The sequence below is a fragment of the Scyliorhinus canicula genome, chromosome 27 (genome assembly GCF_902713615.1).
Source record: "Scyliorhinus canicula chromosome 27, sScyCan1.1, whole genome shotgun sequence".
NCBI lineage: Eukaryota > Metazoa > Chordata > Chondrichthyes > Carcharhiniformes > Scyliorhinidae > Scyliorhinus > Scyliorhinus canicula.
Window position 1 is genome coordinate 18,215,549 of NC_052172.1, and position 26,739 is coordinate 18,242,287.

The 26,739-nt window shown below is 47.1% G+C and overlaps 1 protein-coding gene across 3 annotated transcripts in view; it reads left to right on the top strand.

Moving 5' to 3' along the window:
- The window catches only part of LOC119958007 (BTB/POZ domain-containing protein 7-like), an 81,665-nt gene that overhangs the window by 26,507 nt on the left and 28,419 nt on the right, over window positions 1–26,739 (top strand). For all 3 annotated transcript variants that reach the window (XM_038786262.1, XM_038786263.1, XM_038786264.1), the window contains exons 3-6: window positions 506–1,570; window positions 4,394–4,602; window positions 14,470–14,545; window positions 21,807–21,967. In XM_038786262.1, coding sequence (XP_038642190.1) covers window positions 506–1,570; window positions 4,394–4,602; window positions 14,470–14,545; window positions 21,807–21,967 — 1,511 coding nt within the window. The remainder of the gene's footprint in view (window positions 1–505; window positions 1,571–4,393; window positions 4,603–14,469; window positions 14,546–21,806; window positions 21,968–26,739) is intronic.

A 26,739-nucleotide genomic window follows, 5' to 3' on the forward strand; every position in this document is an offset into this window, starting at 1 on the left:
CAATTCACCTAACAAGCACGTCTTTCGGGACTTGTGGGAGGAAACCGGAGCACCCGGAGGAAACCCACGCAGACACTGGGAGAATGTGCAGACTCCGCACAGACCGTGTCCCAAGCCGGGAATCTAACCTGGGACCTGGTGCTGTGAAGCTGCAGTGCTAACCAATATGCTACCGTGCTGCCCATGTCAATTGAATTGTTAAGATTAAAAGAAATAGATGATGGATGTTAATTGTCTTTGAGCACATTTGTTCCAGTGCCCCACCAGGGGCTGTCACCGTCTCATTAATTTGATTTATTGATTTTAATTAAAAATAATCTTTAATTAGGGGATAGCTGGGACTCTGGATTGTGTGAGAAGAGAGCTATAAGACTGAACAAGTCAATAAAGAAAAGCTCCGTGTTTTGGTTTCGGCTTCACCAACCAGCTTGGATCCCGTTAGTACACGACTCACTTCCTATGCTTGTGGGATTTAATTTTAACCTGTTATTTATTTCTTGGACAGAATCTCCTTCGCATCCTCAGTTCGGATGTCAGCCAGAGGGGAAGTTCTGCATCTCTGGATTCGGCCAGGACAAGCGGGAGAAGAAGAGGAGCTCTAACCTTGCCTTGCTGAAGAAGAAACTCTTCAGGCGCCGGAAGTCGGCCAAGGCGGCTGACCATGCCAAGCACATGCGTGAGCTCCTGTACGGCTGGGACGTGCGGGATGTGGGTTTGCTGGTGAAGCAGTATGAAGCTGCGTTGGCCGTGAAGGAGCTGGTAATTCAGGCATGTATAGCCAGGCCAGAGGCCAGCCGGTTAAATGAAGACCTGGCCAAACTCTATCAGTTCAAGTACTGTACGGACGTGGACCTTGTATTCCAAGGTGCGTGCTTTCCTGTCCATCGTGCCATATTGGCAGCCCGGTGTCCTTTCTTCAAAACCCTCCTTTTATCCAACCTGGACCGTGCTGAGTTAGTTATGGACATCAGCACTGTCGGCATAGACATGCCAATACTGTCATCCCTTTTGCACTACTTGTACAGTGGAGAATTTGGCATTCAAAATTCCCAGGTCAAGAATGTTGATGTGTTGGTCCGTCTCAGCGAAGAGTTTGGGATGCCCAATGCCCTTCATTTCGATATATACAGTCTCCTTGAGAGCTCCTGCTATTACGACGCAGTCCTCAGCTTTACCTCCAACCCCGACGTTTCTGACAATTTTGAAGGGTGCTGCCTGGAGGGGGAGTTCCGCTGCCACAAGGCCATCCTGTGTGCCCGCTCGCCGTTCTTCCGGAATCTCCTCCAGAAGCGGATACGCACTGGCGAGGAGACCACAGACCGGACCTTGCAGACCCCAGCCAGGATTGTGCTGAATGAAGCAATCATTCCAAAGAAATATGCAAGAGTCATTTTGCACTGCATGTACACCGACCTGGTGGACTTGGACTTGGTTCTGCCTTTCAGCCCGTCGACTGGGAGCTTGAGAGAAGTGCAGGATGAAACTGGAAAAGACAGTGAGACCAGGCTGGAAAACGCGATGGAGCTGTTCCATATCGCGCTCTTCATCGAGTTCAATATGCTGGCACAAGGTAAGGGGGTTGTAATGGGAGGAGGGGTGTGTGTGTGTTCGTGTGTGTGTGTGTTCGTGCGCGTGTGCGCGGCTCTGCATTGCAAGCCAGCTATTTAGCCCACAGTGCCAAACCAGCTCCACTGTAGCCCTTGGAGGGGATGCAGAGGCAATTGAACCAGGAATGCGAAACTTCAGTTATTTGGGGAATCTGGAGAAATCGGAGTGGCCCCCTCCAGAGCAGAAACCATTATCGGGTAATTTGATGATGCTATTTGAAATCTAGAAGGGTCTTAATTCGATAAATTAGGAGAGAGGAATGGCAGAAGGATTCCTAAGCAGAGGACAAAAGAATTAAGGTGAGCAGCAAAAGAAACGGAGGCGGAATGAGAGGGAAGAATAACCCAGTGTATTGTTGGGAGGCGCTACCTAAAAGGGTGCTGGAAACAGATTCAATAATAACTTTCAAAAAGGGAATTGGATAAATATTTAAAGGAGAAAGATTTGCAGAATGATGAGAATCAAACCGGGGAAAGGATTTAATTGGATAGTTCTTTAAAAGAGTTGGCCAAGGTGCGTGGGTGTCACTGTGCGTATCATTCTATGATGGCAACATGTAGACCTGTATTACAATCCCAGACCAGACCCCAACAGTTGCTAGGATGTGGCACAGAAATCACAATATTTAATTAAATTTTTAATATTATGAAGCAAAGATACTTGCTACAGGAGTGATTTCACTCACAATATATGTTATACTAAAACAAACTTTATTACAAACTTTAACATCATATTAAAAAAAAGCTTACAATGCTCAACAATGATATAATGAAGCACTAAATCTTAACTGCTATTTTTGTCTTCACTCAAGCAAAAGCCAACTCGGGTCATAATCCACTTTTAAATACTGTAAGCCAACCCAGGAATATTTGCTGTAAAGAGATGTCTTGCATAAACCACATTGAGAGAGAGAGATCCTTCAGGAAACAGCTAGCAGATTCTTGCCTGTGTCAAACTACTCTTTTAATCTGCCAGCCTTTTCAGAAACTGCTGTCTCCTCACGCCGAAATCTTTTAAACTAAACTGCTTTTGAGAGAAGAAGCAATTTGTTCACAGATCAAAACTTAGTTTTTCCAGAAACTGCTTGCCTGTTCATAGACGGATCTAAACTGAATTTCAAAACTGCAACCTCAGCATCTGATTGCTTCAAGCCCTGGCTCCTGCCGTTAACTACATTATCTTTCTAAGGCCAAACACAATTATTGACACAGTGGTTAGCACTTCTGCCTCACAGGACCCGGGTTCAATTCCGGCCTCGGGTCACTGTCTGTGTGGAGTCTGCACGTTCTCCCTGTGTCTGCGTGGCTTTCCTCCGGGTGCTCCGGTTTCTTCCCACAGTCAAAAGATGTGCAGGTTAGGTGGCTAGGCCGTGATAAATTGCCCTTAGTGTCCCTTTGTGTCCAAAAGGTTAGGTGGAGTTACTGGGTGCGCTTTCCAGGGGTCGGTGCAGACTCGATGGGCCAAATGGCCTTCTGCGCCATAAATTCTGTGATTTCATGATCTGGCTCATTGGGGATTTCACAACTGTATCTGCCCTTACCATGGACAGACCTGGAAGCCCAATTTAAAACCAACATCTTGTTCTCTGTGGCAAATTGATTCAGTAGATGCGACGGTAGCTGCATAAAAAACGTTTTACTGGATTTTTTTTTTCCTTCTTCACTGGGATTTGCAGAATCAGAATAAATGTTATTGGAACAACTAGGGGTGGGGTTTCAACATGTCAAATTGGTGTAGAACTACACTCAGTGGGGGCGAATAGAATACATTGCCGAAAGAAGAGAATACAAGTTAGAAGAAGTTGATGAGCATTCTGCGCAGTGCTCTGTTCAGACCGCAGGTTGAACACTGCATGAATTTTCGGCCTCTTAAAGTGCTGGTGGTGTAGCCCAGAGGCACAAGACGGATCCCAAGTCTCCTTGGGTCTGTGTTACGAGGGAAAGACTTGGGTTTTCAACCACAAAAAGGGCCACCTCGGAAAATACATTGGAATGGTTTGTATGGAAAAGTTTAATTCAGGATATGACGGGTGGCAGAGGTTAGCGCTACTGCCTCACGGAACTGCGTGGGTCTCTCTCCCCCCCCCCCCCCCCCCCCCCCCCCCCCCCCCCCCCCCCAAAACCCAAAGATGAGCAGGGCAGGTGAACTGGCCATGCTAAATTGCCCCTTAATTTGGGGGGAGAAAAATAATTTAAAAAAAAATTCAGGATCTAACTTTAAAATAAGCAGGGAACAGGTGTGACGTGGGAACTTTTGTGGGCACGATTGCTGGGCGGGGGGGGGGGGGCTGGGATCGCACACGGTTTTGATAGGGTAGGGGAGGCATTCGTGTGCGCAGGTCTCTTGGGATGCTCGTATCTGGGGTCGCACATGTGCGAATATATTTGTCTGGGGACGCGCACACATGCCTGTGCAATATGGTTATGGCGATGCACTACCGATTCATTATTTAAGTAAGCAATCAAAGCTCCTTGTTCCTGCAGCAGTGGCAATTGGCAGGGGAATGGCACTTGAGTGAATTGCCTTAAGAGCTGGCACAGAGAATGATGGGTGAATGCAGCAAATTTCTATCCAGCCAGGCAAACGTTTTTAACAGGATGAAGGAGTTGTGAAATTAATTAACAGGTACAGCCATCAATGGATTCCAGAGGCAAATGAAGATGTTCCTACATGGCGAAAGGATTAGCGGGATATGGTTTGCGATTGATACTGGCTTTGTAAGTGCTGAGCATTGTTGCTGCTGTTTTTAAATTCTAATTCGCATGATTTTTCTCTGCCTGCACAGGATGTGAAGACCTGATTGTTGAGAGTGCCACGCTGGACTCGTTAGTTGCTATCCTGAGGTGGAGCTCTCAACCATACGGATCCAAATGGGTCCACCGGCAAATGCTGCATTTCCTCTGTGAGGAGTTCAGTAATGTCATCGCCTCCGACATTCTCTATGAGCTAAGCAAGGAACACCTGATGGCAGCCGTCCAGTCAGATTACCTGCAGGTAATTCACCTCCTGTCTCCAATTAATAAGAAGCCTGGGTTTCGAGAGAAATTTCTTGGAGAAATGACGAACCTGCTCGCTTGTGGCTTGCGTAGAATTGTGGAACAACAACATGTTTCCCTGGGGGTTGGAGGCGTTTCGATGTGTGTAACACAAGGGTGAGACTGAGACTCTGATCTTTGTTGGTCAGCCTCTGGCGGTTCAGCAATTTAAGATGAATAAAAGGAAATCAAGAGACTTTGAAAGCATAAAGTCATACACCAAAGGGGAGTCTGTTCAGTCCATCCTGCCCGTGTTGGCTCTTTGAAGGCTATCCAGTTAGTCCCACTCCTTCCTGCTCGTTCCTTCTTATCACCCTGAAAATATTTTCTTGCAAAGTAATTTTCCTTTCTGAAAGTTGCCATTGAATCTGCTTCCACTGCCTTTTTGGGCAGTGCACGCACTCCAGATTATCACATCTCGTTCCGCTTTAAAAAAAAAAAATCTTCCCTCTTGTCAAGTTGCTTTAAATTTGTACCCCTTTGGTTACCGACATCTCTGCCATTGTAAACAGGTTCCCCCTCTGGCTCCATGAAACACCTCGTAATTTTCTATCAGATAGCCCCATAACTTTTCCCTGCTCTAAGGAGGACAATCCCAACTCTCCACGTAACTGCAGTATTTCATTTCTGGTACCATTATAGTAAACCTGTCTCTGCGCCCTCTCCAAAGCCTTGCCAGCGATTTATAAATGCCTTTTATTTTAAGTGCCATTTTCCCCACCGCTCCTTCGCCAGTACTGATGTGCTAATTGCTCCCAGTGGCAAAATTGGAGCTCAAAATGGAATCCAAGTGGGAATCTGCCATTGATTACTGCCGCTTGGAGTTGTGGAGATGTAGGCGCCTTCTGACTCACAAAGTTGTGGGTTGAGAGGCGTCGAGTCCCAGTTTGGTCACTTGTGATGCGTCCTTGCTGGCTTTGAATCGAAGGTAAGCCCAGGGTTGCAGTCCATCAATTGTAAATGGTTCCTCACTTCCCCATCGCACTGCTTTACTCTTGAAGCGACATTAAGCTTAGAACGTTGGATACATTTTAATGCTTCTGCTGGGCATAGTGGTGATGCTGAACTATGCCAGAAAATAATGGCTTTAATCCAGGATTTTCACATAGTGAAAGCTAACATGCTTTCACAGTAACTTCATTGCAGTGTTAATGTAAGCCTATTTGTAACAATAATAGATTGTTATTATAATATTGGAGGAATGCTGTACTTTGAAGCCATTGCACTTTTTTGAAGGGGTGGGGCAATAAACCAGCACCATGTCTGCATATTATGATGATATGGAACCTATTGCACGCTTTATATCAGAAAGTTAATAGTACTTTAGCCTTTATTACAAAGGGACAGGGGTACAAGAGTAAATAAGTCTTTACTGCGCTTGTGTAAGACCTTAGTGAGACTATAATCTGGGGTACTGTCTACAGTTTTGGTCGTCTTACTGAAGGAAGGATATGAACACAGGTGGCACGGTAGCACAGTGGTTAGCACTCTTGCTTCACAGCTCTGGGGTCCCGGGTTCGATTCCTGGCTTGGGTCACTGTGCGGAGTCTGCGTGTTCTCCCCGTGGTCTACATGGGTTTCCTCCGGGTGTTTCCGCTTTCCTCCCACAAGTCCCAAAAGACGTGCTGTTAGGTGAATTAGATATTCTGAATTCACTCTCCATGTACCTGAACAGGCGCCGGAATGTGGTGATATGGGGCTTTTCGCAGTAACTTCATTGCAGTGTTATTGTAAGCCTACTTGTGACAATAAAGATTATTATTATAGAGGGAGTGCAACGAAGGCTGGTTCCTGCATCGAGGGCTTTGCTCTATGAGGAGAGATTGAGTAGACGTTAGATAAATAAGAGGTGATGTAATTGAATTCTTTGTGGCCTGGCTGGGTAGATGTTGACTAGTCTCCAAATAAGGGGGTGCCCATTTCTAACAGCGATGAGGAAGAAAAGGATTGTGAATCTCTGGAATTCTCTGCCCCAGAGGGCTGAGTATGTTCAGTACAAAGAGTGACAGATTTTTTTGATGCTAAAGGGGCTAGTGCAGAAATATTGTGTCGAGGTAGAAGAGCAATCATGATCTTATTGAATGGCATAGCAGGCTTGAAGGGCTGAATGGCCTACTCGTCCTGTGTTTTATGTTTGTTTGCCTAAAGAACCCCTGTACTGATCCCCTCAGGGCAAATTTCACCTTCTCCAATTTGATGAACCCCGCCATATCATTGATCCAGGCCTCCACGCTTGGGGGGCCTCGCATCCTTCCATTGAAGCAAAATCCTCCGCCGGGCTACTTGGGACGCAAAGGCCAGGACACCGGCCTCTTTCGCCTCCTGCACTCCCGGCTCCACTGCAACCCCAAAAATTGAGAGTCCCCAGCCTGGCTTGACCCTGGATCCTACCACCCTCGGCACCGTCCTTGCTACCCCCTTCCAAAACTCCCCCAGCGCTGGGCATGCCCAAAACATATGGGCGTGGTTCGCTGGGCCCCCCAGCACATCTGTCTTCGCCCCCGAAAAACCTACTCATCCTCGTCCCGGTCATGTGGGCCCTGTGCAGCACCTTGAACTGTATGAGGCTAAGCCTCGCACAGGAAGAGGAGGAATTCACTCTCTCCAGAGCATCCGCCCAAGTCCCCTCCTCAATCTCCTCACCCAGCTCCTCTTCCCATTTACCCTTCAGCTCTCCCACCGAAGCCTCATCCACCTCCTGCATGACGTGGTACACATCCAAAATCCTCCCCCCTCCAACCCACACCCCCAAGAGCACCCTGTCCCGTACCCCACGTGGGGGCAGCAGAGGGAACCCCTCCACCTGCCGCCTGGCAAACGCCCTAACCTGCATGTACCTGAACATGTTCCCCGGGGGGGGGGCCCAAACTTCCCCTCTAACTCCCCCAGGCTCGCAAACCTCCCCACCACAAACAGGTGTCTTATGTTCTTGATGCAAAAGAGTTCTCGCCTCTCAACCAACACCACGTAAAACAAATTCACCAACCATATATTCTATTGTTGCTTTAAGGGATCTACATGTGAATAAATTGGCTACTGTGTAGATATCTTACTAGGTCACAGAATATCACTTCACATAGGCCAAGAAATTTATTTTTTAAAACACATTGGCCGTGAAGTTGTCCGATGTTTTTGGAAAAAACCTCAGTAAACTGGGTTGCTAATTTGGGACGGAAATCTGCTCCTCTTAGCTGGTTTAATGCTTTGTGTGACTCCAGTCCCACGTCATTATGGCTGGTTCCTAACACCCTCTGAAATGGCCCTGCAAGCCACCCAATTATAGTAATGGAGGGCAGTGCAGTGGTTAGCACTGCTGCCTCACGGCGCTGAGGACTCTGGTTCGATCCTCGCCCCCAGGTCACTGTCCGTGTGGAGTTTGCCCATTCTCCCTGTGTTTGCGTTGCTCTCACCCCCCACAACTCAAAAAGATGTGCAGGCGAGGTGGTTTCGCCACGTTAAATTGGTGCTCTAAATTTATAGAAAAGAAAAATTGTGATGATGGACAATCGCTCTGTCCAGATCTCATGACTTTTCCCCTTAGATAAGACAAACGTTAAGATGCTCTCAGAGGCACAATGAGATGTCCGATTTGCAGCACTTTTTCCCCTGTCCTTCAGCCCTAACCCTGCTCCTGGCACTGTTAAAAATATAAATGGAAACTGCAAATGAGAGGGGAGGTGTGTTGATTTCTCTGCTTGGGCGTTCCTACTGTTGTATCCATCTGAGTCGCTCTGTGCATCTAAAAGTTGCACCTCTCTGCTATCGTCAGTTGTGACAAGTGCTCATCTTAACGGAGACAGAGCAATAGGCTGTCCCGCAGACCTTTGCTTTTGGACCCTGAAGAAAGGAGCTTCCGTTTCTATAGCGCCAGAGTCAGCGAGCGAGTTACTTTTCAGATGTAACGGCTGTTGGTAATGTGATGACCAATTTGCACACGTGACTTAATTGACCAGATCGCCTCAAGGAGGTGAGCGCCCTACCAGCCGATCCACGGTTGACCTGCAACTGGGGCGGTGTGTGCATGAAGCTCTTGATGTAGGCTGTGCTGGAGAGTGCTGTCCCCTCTCATTGACCTTTCACATGTAAATCGAAAAGGCTGGAAATGCCCAACAGGTTGGTTAGTCTCTTTCCTCGGATGGTGATGACCAACACGAGGGGACATGGCTTTAAATTGAGGGGTGGTAGATATAGGACAGATGTCAGAGGCAGTTTCTTTACTCAGGGAGTAGTAGGGGTGTGGAACGCCCTGCCTGCAACAGTAGTAGACTCGCCAACTTTAAGGGCATTTAAGTGGTCACTGGATAGACATATGGATGAAAATGGAATAGTGTAGGTCAGATAGGCTTCAGATGGTTTCACAGGTCGGCGCAACATCGAGGGCCGAAGGGCCCGTACTGCGCTGTAATGTTCTATCTGAATGAGAGGGACTGGCATTTCATGTAGAACCTTCACTTAGAACTGAATGTTACAGGGCAGCACGGTGACGCAGTGGTTAGCCCTGCTGCCTCACGGCGCCGAGGTCCCAGGTTCGATCCCGGCTCTGGGTCACTGTCCGTGTGGAGTTTGCACATTCTCCCCGTGTCTGTGTGGGTTTTGCCCCCATAACCCAAAGATGTGCAAGGTAGGTGAATTGGCGACGCTAAATTGCCCCTTTAATTGTAAAAAAAATGAATTGGGTACTCTAAATTAATTTTTTTTAAACTGAATGTTACGTTTAACAGGTATTGTCTCCAATATGGTACTGCATTCCGCAGCAGTGTCTTCCAGCCAGTGTACATCTAATGCGCTGGTGTGCCAACTAATTCAGCTTATTTTGGCAGTGTTGTTGCTATTGGAGACCTCATTATACCTGCATTGCCCACAAACGGCTGTATTGGATAGTCACCAAATTTGAGCCTAATCTAGATGATTTATCTGATTTTAATACTTTTAAGCCAATACGCCTGCGTGAATTATTTTGTAACAAAACAAGTGCGTAGTCAAACGTTACAGTGGAAAAAAAATGAAAGTATTCTCTTTTTGATCACTTTAATTTAGCATTGTTATGGGCCAGGGTTTAGAGAACCCCAAAGTGTATCATAGAGTTCACATGACCCACAACTTTTACTAGATTGTGGAGCGCATGGCCCACTCTACTGGTGTGGTACAGCAGAAATGGAAAAGTATTTTTTAAAACAAAACAATGTTTATTCTATGAACTCAAGTTAACATTTTTAAAACGTAGTGAACATCTTAGCAACCATTAATTCAAATACAACCCCCAAAGACTATAACACTTAAGTAACCCTTAACTTCCCAAACAACATCCAGAAAACAAAAAAAAAAACACCTTTTAACAGAAGCACATTAGATTTACATTCGCTACTGAGAACATTTATAATTTTGAATTCACCAAATGATCAAGAGATAGTCTTTTCATGGCAGAGAGAACAGCAGTACACCTGCTCTGTCTGGCTTCAGCTCCAACACTGAAAATGAAACTAAAACACACCCTGCAGCAAACAGCCTAACGAAACGAAAGTAAAAAGCTGACAGACAGCCCAGCTCCACCCACACTCTGACATCACTGCAGTAATATGAGCAGCCAAACATTTCTTAAAGCAACATTCTCATGACAGCATACCCAATTATTTTTTTTCCCCCATTAAGGGGCAATTGCTGCCCTTCTCTTTTTGATTACTGGAGCCTTTTTTTTTGTAAATTTGTATGACTGTTCCAACCCCTTTTCACTCTAGGATTGACGCACGCTTTTATATTGCCCCGTTGCTGGTACTTGTCAGCTCGCTAGTCCTGGAAAGATATCGGAAACACTGGAGTAAACCTGTTTGGCTCTCTGTGGCAGGCTGTATTACGTTCCACATTCTTCTGGTGCAGTAGTGAATCGGGAAATTCTGCTTTGGTTTTGCTGCCAGCTAGGTCAGGCCCTGGAACCTTTTGAAGGCCTGAAGGTACCCTCAGCCGTCAGTGTTATCAACACCTCCGTGGATAGCACTCCCAACTCCTGAAGGTTGTGTATTCAAGTCCCACTCGAGGACTGGGAAAAAAACCCCACAAAATTAGGTTAGCGCACCAATATAGTACTGAGGGAGGCCAGCGCGGTGGCGCAGTGGGTTAGCCCTGCTGCCTCACGGCGCTGAGGCCCCATGTTCAAACCCGGCTCTGGGTTACTGTCCGTGTGGAGTTTGCACATTCTCCCTGTGGGTTTCGCCTCCACAACCCAAAGATGTGCATGCTAGGTGGATTGGCCACGCTAAATTGCCACTTAATTGGTAAAAATGAATTGGGTACTCTAAATTTAAAAAATATATACAGTACTGAGGGAGTGCAACACTGTCGGCAATGCTGTCTTACAGATGGACAAACCAAGGCCCAATCTTCCCCCTTGTGCCCCATGGCACTGCTTTAAATGAGAACTGGGGAGTTATCCTGCTGAGCTGATCAATATTTATCCCTCTATCGGCATTCTAAATCGCATTATCTTGTCATTATCTCATTGTGGGAGCTTGCTATGCGTAAATTGGCTGCTACGTTTCCAGCATTACAACAGCAAAGGTGCTTCAGAAATGTGCTTCACTGGCTGTGGAGCATAGTGGTACGCCCAGAGTTGTGAAAGGTACTGTACAAATGCAAGTCTCTCTTTCTTGTAACATTTAAGAGATCGGTATTGAGGTAGCTTTAAGGGGTTGTGGAGTCATTCTTCATTATTTTGTTTTTGTTTTAGTCTGTCAGGATTTGACATCGAGCAGCAACCGCGCTCAACGAGGAGAGACTTTCTGAAGTGAGGTTTTCTGTTTTGTGGCTTGGAGTATTTTGGGGTGGGGTGACTGGAAGAACACTTGTCTAGGCTTGTAAAGGATCTGCACATCCACAGGAGGGTTGTGCACTTTGATCAGCAGATTGTCACGCTGTCTCCTTGTTTAAAACCACTCTCTTTGAAGTGTTTTTACTCTGTCTCTCTAATCATTTCTGTTTGCCTCCAAAAGGATTCTTGAGAGTAAAATGCTTTGAGGGAAGGGCAATGTATTTTTTGTGAAAAGCTGTATTGATGGAACTGTATCATTAGGCGGGTATGTTTTAATTCTAACTGTCAAAAGAGCAGCTTCAAATGTTTTGTGTTGAGTCGTGTGGAACGAGGGGCCTGCAGGGATATGTTTTATATTTGCAGCTTCCAACATGATAAATCTCTCTCTCTTTTCTCTTCCCCCTTTTCTCTTCCCCCTTTTCTCTTCCCCCCTTTTCTCTTCCCCCTTTTCTCTTCCCCCTTTTCTCTTCCCCCCTTTTCTCTTCCCCCCTTTTCTCTTCCCCCTTTTCTCTTCCCCCCTTTTCTCTTCCCCCCTTTTCTCTTCCCCCCTTTTCTCTTCCCCCCTTTTCTCTTCCCCCCTTTTCTCTTCCCCCCTTTTCTCTTCCCCCCTTTTCTCTTCCCCCTTTTTTTTCCTCTTCCCTCTTTTCTCTGCAGAAATCGCAGGGTAACAATTTTCTTAATTTAGAAACCCCCTCCACAGCCAGCTGAGCTGAAGGAAGTTACAACAGCCCTATCTGAATGACTTGATCAGTGTGGAATTATAGAATCTTGGAATGATCTAGCACTGGAGGAGGTCATCTGACCACTGTGCTGGTTTTTCGAGTTTTGCGTGTGCGTGACTGTTATCCCCACGCCCCCGGGCCTGTGCCCCATTCAGTGCGGCTGTGGTTGCTAGCTCCGGATATCTATCTGCCTTTGTCTCACTATCCGTTTCTCAAAAAAGTATATTTAGAGTAGGGGGCAATTTAGCGTGGCCAATCTTTTATAATAAACTTTATTATTGTCACAAGTAGGCTTTCATTAACACTGCAATGCAGTTACTGTGAAAAGCCCCTAGTCGCCACATTCCGGCGCCTGCTCGGGCACGTCCAATTCACCTAACAAGCACATCTTTCCGGACTTGTGGGAGGAAGACCCACGCAGACATGGAGATGGTGAAAACTCCGCATGGACAGTGATCCGGGCCTGAATCGAACCCGGGTCCGCAGCGTCGTGAGGCAGCAGTGCTAACCACTGTGCCACTCCTTGTTCCATAACCATACGGAGCTTTGTTTACCAGAAACCTATCGATGTTGGATTTAAAATTAACAATTGATCTCGTGCCAGTAACCATCGCAGAAGTGTTTCAAACTTCTGACACCCTTTGCGTGTACAAGTGTACAAATGTTCCTAACTTAACCCCTGAAATGCCTGACTCCAGTTTTAAATTATGTCCCTAGTACTAGACTCCGTAACCAATGGATACTGTTTCTATCCATAACATTTATAATCCCTTTAATGCAATAAAATGTCCCATGACCCTTCAGAGATGTGTAATGTAGCAAAATGTGACATTGCGCCACATTGAAAGTATTAAGTCGATGAACAAGAGGTTGGTCAAAGAGGCTTGTCTTGCCACCAGCTAAGTGAAATGAAATGAATATCGCTTATTGTCACGCGTAGGCTTCAATTAAGTTACTGTGAAAAGCCCCTAGTCGCCACATTCCGGCGCCTGTCCGTGGAGGCTGGTACGGGAATCGAACCGTGCTGCTGGCCTGCTTGGTCTGCTTTAAAAGCCAACGATTTAGCCCAGTGAGCTAAACCAGCCCCTATAGTCAGGCCTTGGAACCTTTGTAGGCCTGAAGGTACCCTCTGCCATCAGTGTTATCCACACCTCCGTGGAAAGCACTCTCGTCTCCTGAGTATTCAAGTCCCACTCCGGGACTGGAGCAAAATAAATAAATTAAGTTTGCACGCCAACATAACGCTGAGGGAGTGCAACACCGTCAGCAATGCTGTCCTATAGGCGGGACATTAAACCAAAGCCCAGTCTGCCCCCTTGTGGATGTTAAAAATCCCACGGCACTGCATTAAAGAAGAACTGGGGAGTTAATTTTAAGAACTTTGATCAAATCGCTCATTATCTTAAATTACAGGCAATGCTACCCCAGTTTATATAATCGCTGCTGGAAATTTAATCTTTAGGAGTCCAGTGATCATGCTGGTAAATCTATACCACACTCCCTTCAAAACCATTATATCCTTCCCAAAGTGTGGTGCCCAGAATTGAGCACTGTCCTCCAGCTGTGTCCTAACCAGAGCTGAAGCATGACTTTTAAATCCTTGCATTCTTGTCCTCCAGCGTTAGGGTGCCATATCAGACAACAATTAGCCTGAGCAGTCCTGGGCTGCAAAACGTAATCAGTTGCAACTTCTGTCACTGGTTATCATCTGTTCAGGGTTGGGTTGGGGGGGTGGGTGTCTTGTATGTCTGCAGCCTTGGTCTTGCTGACTTGAGTTGGCTCATGTGCAAGCGTCATTTTGATTTTAAAATTCTCACCCTCGTTTTCAAAACCCTCCCGTAATCTCCTCCAGCTCCACCGCCCTGAGATACCGTGTCTGCACTCCTCATTCTGGCCTCTTGCTGCATTCCTGATTTTAATCGTTCTGCCATTGTTGGCCGCGCCGTCAACTGCCTGGATCCCAAGCTCCCTAAATCTCTCTGTCTCGCTTTCCCCCCTTTAAGACACACCTACCTCTTTGGCCAAGCTTTTGGTCATCTGTCCTTGCGTCGCCTTATGTGGCCCCATGTCAAACTGCGTTTTAGAATTTTCCTGTGAGGCCCACGGGGACACTTTATTATAATAAAAGGTGCCATGTAAATATACGTTGTTGTTGGCAGAATTGTACCGGAGAGAGAGAGAGCGAGAGAGAGAGTCAGCTAGAGGGGGGTAGAAGAGGGAACGGTGAAAATAAACAGTGATATTGATGCTGACATGGTGCCTCTTTCTCTTCCCCTTCCCCCACCCAACCTAACCTTTGCAGGCAAGTGAACATGACATCCTGAAGGCTGTGATTAAATGGTCTGAACACCAGCTGGCAAAGCGTCTGTCGAATGAAGGTAATGTGCAAGTGTATCGAGCACATTAGAGGCTCGGAAAACCTGGGGCACCTGGTCCTCTGGCCTCATCGCTTTCTGATGCGCGCAGTGGGTGAAGATCTCTGTTGATTAATCATCATCTAGCCGTTTTGAGCTGGCGCCTGTATATAATCATCTGGTCATTGCTGGTGTTTACTGCAAGATAAGAGCATTGCTGTGTAGTTTGGCTCTAAAAATATTGTTGGGATCCAAACCCTCCCTCCAACCCCAACACAACTACCAGCTTTGAAGCACTTGCTTGGCCTGCTAACGCACACTAATCCCTTCCAGCCCCATTCCTCAATCTGAGAGTTTCCTAGTGCAGGCAGAGAACCAAGATACTACTCTGGCTCCATGGTTGGAGTCAGTTAGCTCCGTTGGTTAAATCGCTTGTGTAGTGCAGAATGCAGCCACAGAACCAATACACATACGTACTAGCTGTGATAGTTTATGGTGGCCTACCTCCTTTTCTTTCCCCCTTGCTTGATGTGGCGTGGTTCTCCTCAAGCTATCCAACCATTCCCCTCCCTCTCTCTCTTAACAGAGGGGTGCCTATGGTCCCTCACGGGCTGGGGATAATTACCTTTATGATTATTTTAGTGTTTTTCTCTCCTTTTTCCCTGTTTCCCCCCACCGTGCCCGACTCAAATTTGCCTCCTTTCATGACGGCACGGTAGCGCAGTGGTTAGCCCTTTTGCTTCACAGCTCCAGGGTCCCAGGTTCGATTCCCGGCTTGGGTCACTGTCGGTGCAGAGTCTGCACGTTCTCCCCGTGCCTACGTGGGTTTCCTCCGGGTGCTTCGGTTTCCTCCCACAATCCACAGATGTGCAGGTTAGGTGGATTGTCCATGCTAAATTGCCCGTAGTGTTCAAAAATGTTGGGTTACTGGGTTATGGGGATTATTTTTTAGAACAGTACAGCACAGAACAGGCCCTTCGGCCCTCGATGTTGTGCCGAACAATGATCACCCTACTTAAACCCACGTAACCCGTATACCCATAACCCAACAATCCCCCCATTAACCTTACACTACAGGCAATTTAGCATGGCCAATCCACCTAACCCGCACATCTTTGGACTGTGGGAGGAAACCGGAGCACCCGGAGGAAACCCACGCACACACGGGAAGGACGTGCAGACTCCACACAGACAGTGACCCAGCCGGGAATCGAACCTGGGACCCTGGAGCTGTGAAGCATTGATGCTAACCACCATGCTACCGTGAGGCCCCTATGTGTTGGGCAGGCTGGGGCAATGTGGACTGCACTTGATGCAGTGTAGCGAGAGACAGGCTTCCAACACTTGATGAGATGCAACACGATTTTATTTAACATCTAAACTATTATACATGTTCAACTGTGGGTTGACACTATGCTGACTTGACTGGAGACCTGATACTAGCCTGACCAGACTTACTAGCTACCGCATGGTCTTTGCACTGGCTAGCTCACGAGCTCTGACTGTCTCAGAGGCTGGGTCCCCAGAGAGGGGGAAAACTGGTGCCCTCTGGCTTTATAGTGGTAGTGCCCTGTCTGGTGATTGGCTGCTCTGTTCTGTGTGCTTACTGGTCATCCTGTGTGTCAATCACTGCCTGTCTGCACTCCATTATATACATAGATGTATATTATGACAGGGGATAGGGTGGAGGTGTGCGCTTTGTGCTCTTTTCCAAGGGCCGGTGCATGTGTGAAGGGCCGAATGGCCTCCTTCTGCACTGTAGATTCTATGACTACGACGTCCAGCATTTGCTGGACTACACTTCAGCATTTCCCAACACACCATTTCCTGCCCATCGACTGCTACCCCGGGTATAATTCACACAATAACCAGGCTCCTACGGGGTCCTTACTGAGCGACCAGCATTCATTGGGAGTGCCTTAATCAGAAAGTGCTGACAGGCTATTCACCTGTGTTAATTTTGTGTATTTTACATTGTGTATTATATGTTTACCCTATGTATTTTCTTTTCACGTACGGAATGATCTGTCTGGACTGTATGCAGAACAATACTTTTCCACTGTACCTCGGTACACGTGACAATAAAGAAACCCAATCCAACAGTGTAGCCAAAACCATGTGTGTTGGGGTCACTGGGTAGCAATCAACCTGGCCTTTTTGATGACAGAAAAAGAATATTTGTCTTTTTTATACTTTTTGTGGGTGTCTCTGGAAAAGCTGGCATTGCCGGTGTTCACTGCATTTTTAAATTTTATTTAAAACATTTTTTTTTTTTTTTTTCAATTAAGGGACAGTTTAGCGTGGCCAATCCACCTAACCTGGGTTGTGGGGGTGAAACCCACGCACACACCAGGAGAATGTGCAAACTCTGCACAGACAGTGACCCAGGGCCAGGATCGAACCCGGTCTTCAGCGCCGGAGGCAGCAGCTTATTGCGTTTATGTATAGTTTGGCCATAGAAACGTGGCTGGGATTCAAACCCCCGCCAAAACTACCAGCTTTGAATTGTCCTCGAGGAGCAGACGCCCTGGGTCTGAAGAGTCACGTGTAGGCCAGACCAGATGAAGATGGCAGATTTCCTTCCCGAAAGGGGAATTGGAGAACCAGATCTGTTTTTAACCAGTCGATGACAGTTTCGCATCACCATTGCTGAATTTGTTAATTGAATTTAAATTTCGACAGCTGACGTGATGGCATTTGAACTCCTGTCCCCAGAGTACGAGTCTGGACCTCCCTAGTTTACTAGTCCTCTGACATTGCCACAATGCCGCCATCTCCCTCCATAGCCCAGCGAGGCCAAGAGCAATTGTAGAATTCCTGCCCGAATTAGAACTGTTAGTTGAAGTTGGGAGGATTAATGCTTACTAAATATGCCTGTGGCTCTTTCTGGAGGGGGTGGATGGCAGTCATCTCCCTCTTCCTTCATTCCCACTATTACCTGCCTATCTTTCAGCTGACGAGGCTATAGGAATTCCCTTGCCAACCCTCCCTTCCGTTCAAGATGCTCCTTAAAACCTATTTTGACCAAGCTTTTAGTCCGCGGTCCTGATACCTCCTTATCTGGCCCAGTGTCAAACCCTTGGTTGATAACATTCATGTGAAATGACTTTGGGATGTTTGCCTGCATTAAAGACCTAATATAAACGGACGTTCTTGTTGTGACAGTCCGATGCTTGAATAATCTGCTGATGCTCGTTCTCTAGTTCAGTAACCACTTAGGGGGTGAGGTACCATAGGGCTACCCACATCTTCAGAAGGGCAAGGAAGTTCCCTGCTTTATACAAACACCTGTACTGTTGTTCCACGTCCTCTGTTTTCCCTGTCAATCCATCGCGCTTCCAAATTGACAACCATGAAAATAAATTGATTTGTGTGTGTGTCTGTGCGCGACTTTTTGTTTTAAAAGCCTCCGTCAAATGTGGGCTGATGCAAAGTTTGATTTTTCTTCGAAAGGCTGTTTGTAGTAATGTAATAATTAATAGGCGTGGGTGGCTCCTTTTGCGAACCAGTCATAGTTGAGTCTGGATGATTGCATGTGTCGACTAGCTTGCAGCCAGATTCAATGCCTGTTGCCACTTGTCTTGCTGTGATCGTAATTGCTTTTATTTGCAAAGAATGACACCTGAATTAACACATTGGCGTGCACACTGAGCTTGCTGATATACTTTGTTTTATTTTTATTATTATTTATCACACCTTTATATCATAGTGATACAAAAACCCTGTTTTATTGTCTGCTTGGGATCTGAAATGTGCAATTACTTGTCAGAGATTTAATTCAAACAGAAACGAGTGCAAGTGAATCTCCAGATCAGCATTTCATTAAACAGTATAGTCCAGATCGGCTGGTTTACGATAATTGAAAATGCTGAATTCCCTCCTTATTACATTGATTCTAGTTTCTCTCCCCCCCCCCCCCTTCCTTAGAATATACAGCAGAGAAGAAGCCCATTCAAGTTATGTTCCAGTCCAATCTCCTCCCATCCTTCTCCAGCTAATTATCAACATTCTCCCTTGTGTTTATCTAAGCTCCCCTAAATGTGTCGATACTATTTGTCTTGGCAGCTTTGATATAGAGTTTTACAGTACAGAAAGAGGCCCTTCAGCCCATCGTGTCTGTGCCAGCCATCTAGCACCTATCTGTTCTAATCCCATTTCCCAGCACTTGGTCCATAGCCATGTATGCTGGGGCTTTTCCAATGTTCGTCTAAACGCTTCTTAAACGTTGCCGTCCCTCTCTTTTATACTGATGTTTGAAGCTCTCATTCTTTTACCCCCTCCCAGCATGAGGGCAGCATGGTGGTAGTGGTTAGCACTGCTGCCTCACGCCGCCAGAGACCCGGGTTCAATTCCCGCCTTGGGTGACTGAAAATGAAATGAAAATCGCTTATTGTCACGAGTAGGCTTCAATGAAGTTACTGTGAATAGCCCCTAGTCGCCACATTCCGGCGCCTGTCCGGGGAGGCTGGTACGGGAATCGATCCGTGCTGCTGGCCTGTTTGGTCTGCTTTTAAAAGCCAGCGATTTAGCCCAGTGAGCTAAACACTGGAGTTTGCACTTTCTCCCCATGCCTCCGTGGGTTTCCTCCGGGTTCCGATTTCTTCCCCCAGTCCAAAGATGTGCCGGTTAGGTGGTTTGGACATGCTGAATTGCCTCTTAATACCCAAAGATGTGCCGGTTAGGTGGTTTGGACATGCTGAATTGCCTCTTAATACCCAAAGATTTGCTGGTTAGGTGAGGTTACAGAGATAGGATGGGATGTGGGTTGAGGTAGGGTGCTCTTTCAGAGGGTCGGTGCAGACTCGATGAGCCGAATGGCCTCCTTTTGCACTAGAAATTCTATGAATCCTGAAAACCCGTGATGCTGATTGTCATTAGTGATGAACTGAATGTTCCACCCATAGCAGAAAGTGTTATTTAATCCTCCCGTGAACAAATATTTCCTTAAATTGGATGAACAGGGCGGGAGGCTCACGGATTTTAACGCTGGAAATGTGAAGAGGGTGGAGATTTTAGGAAATTCTGTCTTCTACAAAAGTGATCAACATGCAGAGTGGAGAAATTGGGGGAGGCAGTGGTGTAGCGATATTGTCATTTCACTAGTAAAGGCCCAGAGCCATTCCCTGGGGACCCGGGTTTGATGGTCAAATTTCAATTCAATAAAAAAAAACCTGGATTTGAAAGTCTAAAGATGATCACAGTGGATCGATCGTGGTTAAAAACCCATCCTGTTCACTTAATGTCCTTTAGGGAAGGAAATCTGTCGCCCTTGCCTGGTCTGGCCTACATGGGACTCCAGACCCACAGACTCTTAAATATCCCCGCGAGTTGGCAATAAATGCTGGCCCAGACAACGACGCCAACATCTCGTCAACCAATATTTTTTTTAAAATTGGAAAACCTGGGCGGGCATTGAGAGTCCGTTTGAGAACTGTATCTTCCTGGCTGAGTGCACTTTATGGCTTTCCTCATTCATAGTCTTATTTTGATTTATTTTGCGTTGGGGAATTAAAAGCCCGACAGGGAGGACTGCCCTGGAGTCAGTCATTGCATTAACTTCACAAAAATAAACTGTTGTAACATTGGGCAGAGTCATCCCCATTGAATAGGCAGCTTTCAACAGAAACCCCTCCCCCTGAAAGCTCTCTCCCGACTTGAACCTTTCACTGACGGAAACTGGTTTTAATGCTTGTTGGTTGATCATCGATTACAGTGGAGGAACAGAGAGATCTTGGAGTTCATGTCCACAGATCTCTGAAGGTTGCCACTCAAGTGGATAGAACCGTGAAGAAGGCTTGTAGTGTGTTACCGTTTATTAACAGGGGGCTTGAGTTTAAGAGCCGCGGGGTTATGCTGCAACTATACATGACCCTGGTGTGACCATATTTGGAGTATTGTGTGCAGTTCTGGTCACCTCATTATAGGAAGGATGTGGAAGCATTGGAGAGGGTGCAGGGGAGATTTACCAGGATGCTGCCTGGTTTGCAGGATAGGTCTTATGAGGAATGGTTGAGGGAGCTAGGGCGTTTCTCTTTGGAGCGGAGGAGGATGAGAGGCGACTTAATAGAGGTTTATAAGATGATGAGGGGGATAGATAGAGTGGACGTTCAGAGACACTTTCCTCGGGTGGATGTAGCTGTTACAAGGAGACATAACTATAAGATTCAGGGTGGGAGATATAGGAGGGATATCCGAGGTAGGTTCTTTACTCAGAGAGTGGTTAGGGTGTGGAATGGACTGCCTGCTGTGATAGTGGAGTCGGACACTTCAGGAACTTTCAAGCGGTTATTAGATAGGCACATGGAGCACACCAGAATGACAGGGAGTGGGATAGCTTGATCTTGGTTTTGGACAAAGCTCGGCACAACATCGAGGGCCGAAGGGTCTGTGCTGTACTGTTCTATGTTCTATGTACAGTAATTTAATGATTGTGTAAGCAGGAGAATCATGTCTTGGGGTGGGCAGTGTCCTCTCTAAATCAATCCAGTTTGGTAGAGTTTCCACTCCATGATACATTCATGGTTCAATACCCGCTTAGGTCACTCTCTGTGCGGCGTCTGCACGTTCTCCTCGTGTCTGCGTGGGTTTCCTCCCGGGTGCTCCGGTTTCCTCCCACAGTCCAAAGATGTGCAGGTTGGGTGGATTTGCCATGCTAAATTGCCCCTTAGTGTCCCAAAAGGTTAGGTGGGGTTGCTGGGTTACGGGGATAGGGTGGAGGTGTGGGCTTAGGTGGGGTGCTCTATCCAGGGGCTGGGGCAGACTCGATGGGCCGAATGGCCTCCTTCGGCACTGTAAATTCTATGATCCACCCTGTGCCCAAAGAGCTGAGGGATATCGGTGGATTTGGGGAGTCAATTTCCGATTCATTTCTCCCGATACCCATCAGCTTCCTCATTTGTGAAACTTGATTGGCTGATTGCACCACTGTGCTCTGCTGTTGGTTTTTAATAAAAAACAAGAGAAGAGCAGCTTGGAGCCTAAGCTGCTTTATCAATCTCGCACACGCAGTGTCGTGGTTGCCAATCTCTCGCACACAATAGGCCTGATTGTAAAGCAATGCCAAGTGTTAGCGGACATGCCAAAAGGGAAGGGAGAGATCTTGGAATGGGCCACCCTCTGCTGCTTGCGTGCCTCCTTGTATAGAGCGACCTCCGCCGGGAGCAGGGCTCCGCTTGCCCTCTTGGGCTGAGCAAGGTACTTGTCACAGAATGATTCGCCACGAAGGCGCGGTTGAAAAATTGTTTTGTAACCAAAGCTTTTATTCTTTTCCTTTCCCGTAACCCAGAACCTAATTTGCTGAATGGGACAGCGCACAGCGTCACCAAACGCGGGGTGAAGAAACGGGACTTGGACTCTGCGCAGCTCCGTGAGATCATTTCCGACATGGTTCCGCACGTTCGTATTGCTCACATCCTGCCAGCCAAGAATGAGGCCCTGTCTGATGCTGTAAGTGACTGTTTATAGGAATTCCAACATACGAGGCCACTCATGTCTGCCTCGGCCATTTGCCAGAGCATCGCCAGCTAATATCATTAACCCCCGCTCTCTCGCTCCCTCTCTCCCCCTACGCCCCTGTATCTTCCCGGTCATCCGATGTGTTGTTTCCAGGACCTTGCTGCGGGCAAATTAAATTCAGAAGTGACAATAGTGACTTCGATTGAAAAATAATTCCTTCCATCGGGCATTTTGGGAAGTTCCAAGGGCAAGGTACTCTGTAAATAAAAATTCATTCCCTTGAACTGACACAACCTCCTTGTTTTCTGTGGTCTGTCTGAAAGAAATCTTTGAAAATTCCTCCCAAGGGCGGCACGTTGGCACAGTGGTTAGCACTGTTGTTTCACAGCGCCAGGGCCCTGGGTTCGATTCCCAGCTTGGGTCACTGTCTGTGCAGAGTCTGCACGTTCTCCCCGTGTCTGCGTGGGTTTCCTCCGGGTGCTCCGGTTTCCTCCCACATGTGCTGGTTAAGTGGATTGGCCATGCTAAATTTCCCTTGGGGTTGGGTGGGGATGCTGGGTTATGGGGATAGGGTGGAGGTGTGGGCTTAGGTGGGGTGCTCTACCCAGGGGCCGGGGCAGACTCGATGGGCCGAATGGCCTCCTTCTGCACTGTAAATTCTATGATCTGTGAGCGTCAAAGCCAAGAAATGAAAGAAGTCCCATCTTGGGCTCCCAGTGTCAGTGTTTACCACTCCTCATTTTTTGGAGCTGGTTATAGATTCACTGGCATTTTGAACAGGGTCCGCTCTCTCCTCTGGACAGTTGTAGATTTGCGCAATTGATGGCAGCGACCCATGTTTCTTTTACCTCTCCACAACTTGCCCGTGCATGTGGCTGCAAAGTCAATTCCAGGTTTTGGGGATTCCAGCAGTCCGAGCCATAGCCCCGATACAGCACAGCCGGAGGCCATTCAACCCATTGTGCATGTGGTAGCTCTGCTATCCAGTTAGCCCCGTCACACTGTTCTTGTACTCCCTTCAAATGTCTATCCCATTCCCTTTTGGAAATGATAATTGAAACTACTTGGGAGCAGTGTGTTCCCATTCGGAGTAACTCTTTGTCATTTTCTTGCTCCTCGTATAACCTCTGATTCCCCTTAAATCTGTGTCCTTCTGCTGCTGGGAACAGTTGCTCATTTACTCCACCAAAATGGTTCATGATTTTGAACCACTTCTCCTGTTAACCCTCTCTGCTATGAAGCGAATAGGCGCAGTTTCTCCAGTCAGTGCACAGAACAGAATTCCTTTCTCCCCGATATTGTTCTCGTCAATCTCTGCTACCCTCTCCGAGACCTGGGTACCCAGAATTGAACACACTACTCCAGCTGAGGAAAGACTGATATTCGATACAGGATTAGCCCAGCTTCCTGTTTTTGTGAATAAAGTCAAGAGATAAGGGATCTTTTGTACTTTCCTTTTGAAACAACCTTCTCAACTTGTCCTGCAACATTCACAAATTCGGGTGTGTAGGCCTCCAGCTATGTGCTCCTAAGCCCCTTTTGAAAATTGTGCCATTTAGTTTCTATCGCCCCATCTCATTCTTCCCATCAAATGTATCACTTCAGATTCATGAAATCTCATCTGGTAGGGCGGCGCCGTGGTTAGCACTGCTGCCTCACAGCGCCAAGGACCCGGGTTCGATCCCGGCCCCGGGTCACTGTCGGTGTGGAGTTTGCACATTCTCCCCGTGTCTGCATGGGTCTCACCACCCACAACCCAAAGATGTGCAGCGTAGGTGGATCGGCCACGCTAAATTGCCCCTTAATTGGGGAAAAAAAGAATTTTAAAAAATCTTCCTTAAAAAAAAAAAAAAATTTTTTCAAAAATCTCATCTGTAGTATGTGCCCATTTCGTCAGTCGATGTTCTGCTGAAGTCTGGTAATGTTCTCTTTGTTGTTTATTATTTGTGTTTCGCACCGCCTGAAAACCTGGAAATTGTTCCCTGCAACTCAAAATCCGGGTGATTAAATAAACTTTTAAAAAGAGCAGTTGTCCTGCTAGATCAGTTTTAAATTTTTAACAGAGATCGATAGATTTTTGTTAGCCGTAAATGTTAAGGGATATGCGACAAAGGGGGTTATATGGAGTTGGGGAGCAGCTCAGTCGCAATGTTTGAATGGCAGAACAAACTCGCACTAAGGGCAGCACGGTAGCATTGTGGATAGCACAATTGCTTCACAGCTCCAGGGTCCCGGGTTCGATTCCCGGCTTGGGTCACTGTCTGTGCGGAGTCTGCACATCCTCCCCCGTGTGTGCGTGGGTTTCCTCCGGGTGCTCCGGTTTCCTCCCACAGTCCAAAGATGTGCAGGTTAGGTGGATTGGACATGATAAATTGCCCTTAGTGTCCAAAATTGCCCTTAGTGTTGGGTGGGGTTACTGGGTTATGGGGATAGGGTGGAAGTGTTAACCTTGGGTAGGGTGCTCTTTCCAGGAGCCGGTGCAGACTCGATGGGCCGAATGGCCTCCTTCTGCACTGTAAATTCTATGATCTAAATGACCTTGTGTTCTTTTGACCTCTATTGCGCACCTCTGTATCCTTCCCTCAGTGAAATAGCTGTTCACTGCTAAACTCTGTTTACTCTTTCTTGGCCAGTTTCTCGTCCACGGGCTTTAAATTGGCTATTTTAAAAATACAACCACGTGCTTTGAGCAACCGCTTGCATTGAGCAAATCCTCCGCTTTTAAAAAAAATTTAAAGTATGCAATTTTTTTTTTCCCCAATTAAGGGTCAATTTAGCATGGCCAATCCACCTACCCTGCACACCTTTGGGTTGGGGGGGGTGCGACTCGCGCAGACACGGGGAGAATGTGCAAACTCCATACGGGCAATGACCCAGAGTCGGGTTTGAACCCGGGTCCTCGGTGCCGTGAAGGCAGCAGTGATAACCACTGCGCCACTGTGCCGACCCTGCGAATCCTCCACTATTAACTTGTAAAACGGGAACTGAGAATTACTGTTGACATATAGTATTTTCCCAGCCTTTCGTTGGGGGGGGGGGGAGCGTTAATATATTCTCTTCATCTGTATTATGTCATGACAGTAAAAGTCATGGCCACCCTCATTTGTTTAATTATTGTTGCCCTGACCCCTGATCTACAGACTATGCTTTTGGGTAGAGGCCAAATATCTAAATAACAGGACATTTTGGCCAGGATGTTTCTTTGAAGTTGAAAGCAAATTACTGCGGATGCTGAACAACCGTCTGACAGCATCTGTGGAGAGAGAAGGGGGCTTCTGCAGGCATTTAATACACTTGCACGGGATTTCATGACCAAGCTCAACAGGAAAATGGTATGTAAATATCTCTAAATCAGCTAGGTTATGGTTTTGAAACTTAGTATCATAGAATTTACAGTGCAGAAGGAGGCCGTTCAGCCCATCGAGTCTGCACCAGCCCTTGGAATGAGCAGCCCATTTAAGCCCACGCCTCCACCCTATTCCCATAACCCAGTAACCCCACCTAACCTTTTTAGGCATTAAGGGTAATTTATCACAGCCAATCCACCAAACATCTTTGGACTGTGGGAGGGAACTGGAGCACCCGGAGGAAACCCACGAAGACACTGGGAGAACGTGCGGACTCCGCACAGACAGTGACCCGAACCTGGGACCCTGGAGCTGTGAAGCAACTGTGCTAACCACTGTGCTACCATGCTCCCCTTCCAGATGCAGTTTAAATTGCTGAGAATTGGTTGTGTCAGTCGTGAAAATGAAAATCGCTTATTGTCACGAGTAGGCTTCAAAGAAGTTACTGTGAAAAGCCCCTAGTCGCCATATTCTGGCGCCTGTCCGGGGAGGCTGGTACGGGACTCGAACCGTGCTGCTGGCCTGCTTGGTCTGCTTTAAAAGCCAGCGATTTAGCCCTCATTAGGAGAGGCTGGGGTTGTTTTCCTTCGAGCAGAGAAGGCGGGGAGGGGGAGGGGACCTGATTGAGGTGTACAAAACTATGAGGGACATAGGGTAGATAGTGCTGTTGGGAAATTTGGGCATTCTGAATTCTCCCTCGGTGTACCTGAACAGGTGCCGGAATGTGGCGACTAGGGGCTTTTCACAGTAACTTCATTGCAGTGTCAATGTAAGCCTACTTGTGACAAAAGATTATAGGGTAGATAAGAACAAACTTTTTCCCTTAGCCGAGAGATCAATAACCAGGGGATGCAGATTTAAGGTCGGGGCATGAGATTTAAGAGAGGATTTGAGGAAAAACGTTTTCACCCAGAGAGTGGTGGCAATTTGGAACTTGGTGCCTGAAAACATGGTACAGGAGGGAACCCCAACATTTAAGAAGCATTTGGATGAGCCCGAGTACACAAGGCTATGGAGCAAGTGCTGAAATGGGATTAGAAGAGATAGGTGCTTGATGGCTGGCGCGATGGGCTGAAGAGTCTCTTTCTGTTCTGTAATATGACTCTTAACGTTGCTCGTTTACTCCACGCTTTGGCAAAGAGTCATCGAGACTCGTAACGTTCGCTCCCTTCTCTCTCTCTCTCCACGGATGCTGTCAGACCTACGGAGATTGTCCAGTTTTTATTCCTTTTGAAGTGTTGGGGGCCAGACCCGAGTTGGCTGATTTCGATCAGTGGTAAAGCTGGGGGAGGGGACTATTAGCCTGCGCCTTCGATCCTGATTGATGACCAGGGATGGGAAAACGTGTGCGGTGGATATCGAGTGAGGACAACACTGGGCTTGACTGAGAGATCTGTCAGGATCGCAGAGATTGCC